Below are 4956 nucleotides of genomic sequence, written 5' to 3' on the forward strand. Positions count from 1 at the left end.
CCCTCGTGTAGCTTTGCGCGAAATTCCAAAAACAAACAAACAATTTTGTTTCTTGTGTGTGCATTGTTTATAACTTCCTTGTATCCTAAGTTATTGTCCCACATAAAACCTAACAACTCTAGTGCTTGGAGATCTATTATAAAGTGGTGCATTAAACTTTTAACTATATTTTACATAAAAAAATTCAAATATCTTGACATTGTCCAAGATAGTGATCCCCACCTAATGGTTCAGTGGTAAATTTGAAGGTTTATAATGCTAAAAATCAGGGTCCACTACCTGTAGTCGGTACTAGCACAGATCATTGTGTAGCTTTGTACTTAAAAATAGAAACAATTATAAATAACCATAAACGTGTTGGTTTTAAATTAATTTTCTATACATCAATAAGAAACCTTTCGCACTGCTTATTTTACTTGAAGATTGAAATATTTACTTACCCTTTTCTAATCAAGAATCGTGGTGGAAGGAAGATTGACAAATTTTTGTAGACTACAACTGTTGTGACTATACTATCATTCACTATAATAAAATATCAGAAATACAACCAAAATAAGTCATTGCTGAGTTTGTTTATACTTTAAAGTGAAACTAATGATCATAAAAATGACTGACAAAAATCAAAATAATCATGATGTATAAAACTGAAACCTCTGCAGTACTTTTTAATTGTTACCAGTTTTGTGATAAAGCAACAGACTTTTTTGCAAATCGATGTTAATTATTTCACACTGTCTTCATACAAAGAGTTGGCACTAAAAAAAGTTAGAAAGTAATAAATAGTTACATAAAAAATTATTTAAGTTTTAAAACCTAATGAAATAATTAAACACCTATTTAGCCTAAAAATGGTGTACAAAATTATGAAGAATATACCTATAAGAAAAAATAAAAAAAACACAAACATTCGATCCCATAATAGGACTTACGGTGATCAAAATCAGACATTAAGAAGGAGTTATAGCTGACTTCCAACTCGTCAGTTAACCAAGGATGTTTGCTAAAAATGCTCTGACTGTCTGCTTTCATTTTCTCCCTTTCCAATGTTGTAATACTGGAATCTTTCAAATTTTCAGGAAAACCAGGAAACTTCAGATTATGTTGCCCATCCTTTGTTACTCTCCCAGTTTGTAATACTTAAAAATAAATCAAGAAATGTGTTAAATTTGAATGGCAGTGTGTTAGTATCTATTGTACCATTTATGAAAGCTTAGTGTGTATCTGTTTCTATATTTATGAATAAAAGTTTGCTTTCTAGTTAAAATTCCATCTTTTCCATAGACTAACTGATAAGTTTGAATGAGCTTGGTCCTGAGTCATATTTTCATAAAAAGCATCTTAGTAGTTTAGAAAAATACACTAATTTTCACTATAACAAGGAAAATATATATATACTTGAAACACAAGACAAACACTGATAACTGTATACATTTTGGAAAGAGCTTGATTCACCAGCAGCTGAAAGTTCTATTGAAAATGCAGACCACTATACAGCTATACTAGAGCAATCTGCTACCATCCCTAATTTTCAACTACTGACTATAGGGAAAGTAGCCACTCATCAGCACCTTACAATCCACTAGCCATATTAAGGGATTGACTGTCATTCTTATGATGCACCAACAGTTTAAAGTATGGAGAATATTTTGTAAAATTACATGGATTCAAACATGGCTCATAGGCTTCAAAATCTAGCATTCTACAAAAGGGTCAACCCAAGCCCTAAATGCAGAGCAAGGATATGAACTAATTAATGTAGGTTTAAATGTTTTTTATCCAACAAAGTATTTCTTAAGAGGAATGAGACTTTATTAATATATCACAGTAAATATAAGATCACAAAAACACATAAAATATGTGCACAAATAACAACTGATATTAAGTGAACCACCTGTAATTTCGATAAAGTGATTCAGCTTATAAGGTAAACTATATAAAATTTGAAGCTAGGAATGGTCATGATCAAGTATATCAAGTTAATGTGAATGAAAAGGTACACAATATACATATATGAAAACAAAAAATTAATGTTTTTACTGTTCTCATAAAATTACTAAAAAAGGTGAAACATCACAAACAATAAATTATTTTACTGTAAATATATTAGAGCAGGCCTCATCAAATATTTTCAGATCTAGGAGCCAGTAGTGCCTAACCTTTGTACCTGGAAATGGGGGGGTAAACTCGTGTCTCAATTATCTGCACCTCCATTATCCATAATCCTCGATTATCCATGGTTTTTTTTGTTTCTCCAAATTTTCTCAAATAATTGTGCCATTATAATTATAGACCATAATTTACAGATGCTTTGGAGAAATTGCTGCTCAGAAATTAATTTCGGTTGCAAAAGTTCAGGTGTTGCATAATATCTGTGGTTTTTTGCATGCAGGATCTGGCGTGCATTCAAATCGTAAGTCAGCTTGTTCAAGCCTAGAGTTGCCTATTTTATTTTTAGCTGTTAAGACAGGAATACAAAATATTTGTAGCTTTGTTAACTTTATTTGATTAGCTTTTAAAACATAGTATAAAAAAACATACAAAATACACATTAAGATTTCTTAAAGACTTCACTCTACTTCAGTTGTTGTCCACTGTTCTATGCTGCACAGAAGGCATCTTTTAACCACAGATGCATGTTCAGGTTGTGTCGCCAAGATATGCATTGTCCTCTTCCTACAGATAATTGGTATCTTCAGTCTGTTTTAACAAAGGCATCGTAATAATTCCCAAGCATAGATTTGCACTAATTTTTTACTTATTTTTCATAGGCATTGACAGAGTGCAAATGCACTTCCGTGTTTACAGGAGAAAAAGTGTCGAAATTTAGGAGCTACTTACCCCTATTCATGTTAGCGATTAAATTCAAATAAATGGAAACGAACAATTGGACTTGTATAACTCACAGATTTCGGAGAAATCAAGCGTGACCGATTGACTGACCAACCGACACTTGGCTCTTATGATTGCAATTGTGATAACTTTTTATAATTTTTCATGATAAAGTGATTAAACAACAGTAAAAGGATTATAAGTTAATACAAGGAACTTAAATATATTGAAAATTTGTATTTAGATTAAACAATGGACTAACTAGTGAGATACACTAGTGCTTCAATTATCCACTGTTTCTGTTATCCGTGATTTTTGTTTCCCAGACCAGCACGGATAATTGAGTGTATATTTATTTACTTTCACAGCAACAAGTTTATGCTAACAATCACATGATATCAACAACCACTTGATATTATTGCCTGAACTAACTGCCTTTGGTCCTGTATGACTTTAAACATGTGCAGTGATTGGTTGAATTGAGAGAAAGAAGAAAACAAACTGGCACAAAATTAGTAATGTGTTGGACAACTGCAGTGTTTCATTCCTGAAAAACATGAAGAAGTGTTGAATCCGTCACTAAAATCTTAGACACAAAGTTTGATTTAGGACTCAAAAAATGTGAAAATAGTTCCGGACTTCCAAGGGTCCAGAACTGTTTTAGATTCAAGTTCTATTTAGCACAGCCCTAAGCATGCATGAATAAAAAAGGAGAAAATAGTAGGTACCATGATAACATTTTTAATCGCCAATGCAACCTAGTGTCTGGGATTTGATGAGGGCTACAGTAGGGTATACCTTTATCATACTAATACTTCATACCTACAAAATTGTATATCACGAATTCTTTTGTCTTCTTCTCCAGATTTTTTTTAGTTATCTTGTCAACAAAAAATGTTTCTTTCTTTATTCTTTAAAAATCAGTGAGAGAAATATAAAGCAGTTATTAACTACTTACCAAAGGCTGGTCTATCAAATATCTGGAAGGTCCCAGGGGTGGAAAAAGCACCTCTTAAAAACCCATGACTTAAAATCAATTGATGAAGTTGGATCACATACTAAAAATTTAAGAAAGGCTAACTTTTGATACTGTTTAATAGAACTTCATCAATCTTGTTGAATAAAAAAAAACAACACATTAAAAAAGCAAGAGTAATTGATATATAGTCAAATATGTTGAAGCCATCACATCTCATTGTCTAAAATATGGAAAAAATTTTTAAAAATGCATAGTTTATTATTAGACACAAATGAAAAAAAATAATTAAAAGTAGGATTAACTGGATCATTAAAATAATCATCTCTGATGTTTGGGGCATACTCGAGAAGAAGTTAACATAATGATGGTTGTATTCTACAGTGATATCATGACAGGTCTGAAGTGTTCATTACTGATATAATAAATTAACTGGATCAAGAAGGTGTTTATCAGTGTTATCCAGGTATAATATAATTAAGTAAGGATAAACTGGATTCATGTAGGTGTTTATCACATGCTGATACCCACATCAAATATAATGAATAATAAATTGGACCATGAAAATATTCATCAGTAATATCCAGGTCTGATATAAAGAAAGATGAAATGGGTTATGAAGGCTCATATCACTGATACCATGTCTTATATATGGATAAAGTGAACTATGGAAGTATTTATTTATAAAGTTTAAAAGGAATGAAGTAGGTCACAAAGGTAATCATCATTGACACTTAATTACATAGAACAAAAAAAAAAAAACAAGAACATAGAAGTATTCATGTGCATCATTACATTTTAATAGACTATGAATGAACTGAATCATAAAGCCTTCATTTTTAATGTTTTCCTGATAAAAGAGGGATGATTTTTGCATTTAAGTATTCATTGGTGATATAAAGGTATCATTTAATATTCAAAGAGTATTCATATATTGATTTGTTAATTAATAGCTTGTGTTAAACAATTTTGAGACTGAGAAGTCAAACTTAAGAGAAGATGTGTGAGTATTTTGAAGCAGGAATAAATTCTAAATCATACTGATGTATGCTACTTTAAGCCCATAAATGTACTGTCAGTAAGTTAATAATATTGTTGCGTCATCGAGGTCACGTGACTGGTGTGGCGCCACCTATTTTCTAGAACTATCC

General features: G+C 31.2%; 1 protein-coding gene across 1 annotated transcript in view; it reads right to left on the reverse strand.

The window, feature by feature from the left end:
• Positions 1 to 4956, reverse strand: part of LOC111084922 (adhesion G protein-coupled receptor B2-like) — a 46326-nt gene that overhangs the window by 24173 nt on the left and 17197 nt on the right. Inside the window, exons 3-5 of the mRNA XM_022381536.1 lie at positions 3788 to 3887; positions 930 to 1136; positions 441 to 522 (exon numbers count right to left, since the gene is read on the reverse strand). Coding sequence (XP_022237244.1) covers positions 441 to 522; positions 930 to 1136; positions 3788 to 3887 — 389 coding nt within the window. The remainder of the gene's footprint in view (positions 1 to 440; positions 523 to 929; positions 1137 to 3787; positions 3888 to 4956) is intronic.

Source organism: Limulus polyphemus, unplaced genomic scaffold, assembly GCF_000517525.1.
Source record: "Limulus polyphemus unplaced genomic scaffold, Limulus_polyphemus-2.1.2 Scaffold172, whole genome shotgun sequence".
In the NCBI taxonomy this organism is placed as follows: domain Eukaryota; kingdom Metazoa; phylum Arthropoda; class Merostomata; order Xiphosura; family Limulidae; genus Limulus; species Limulus polyphemus.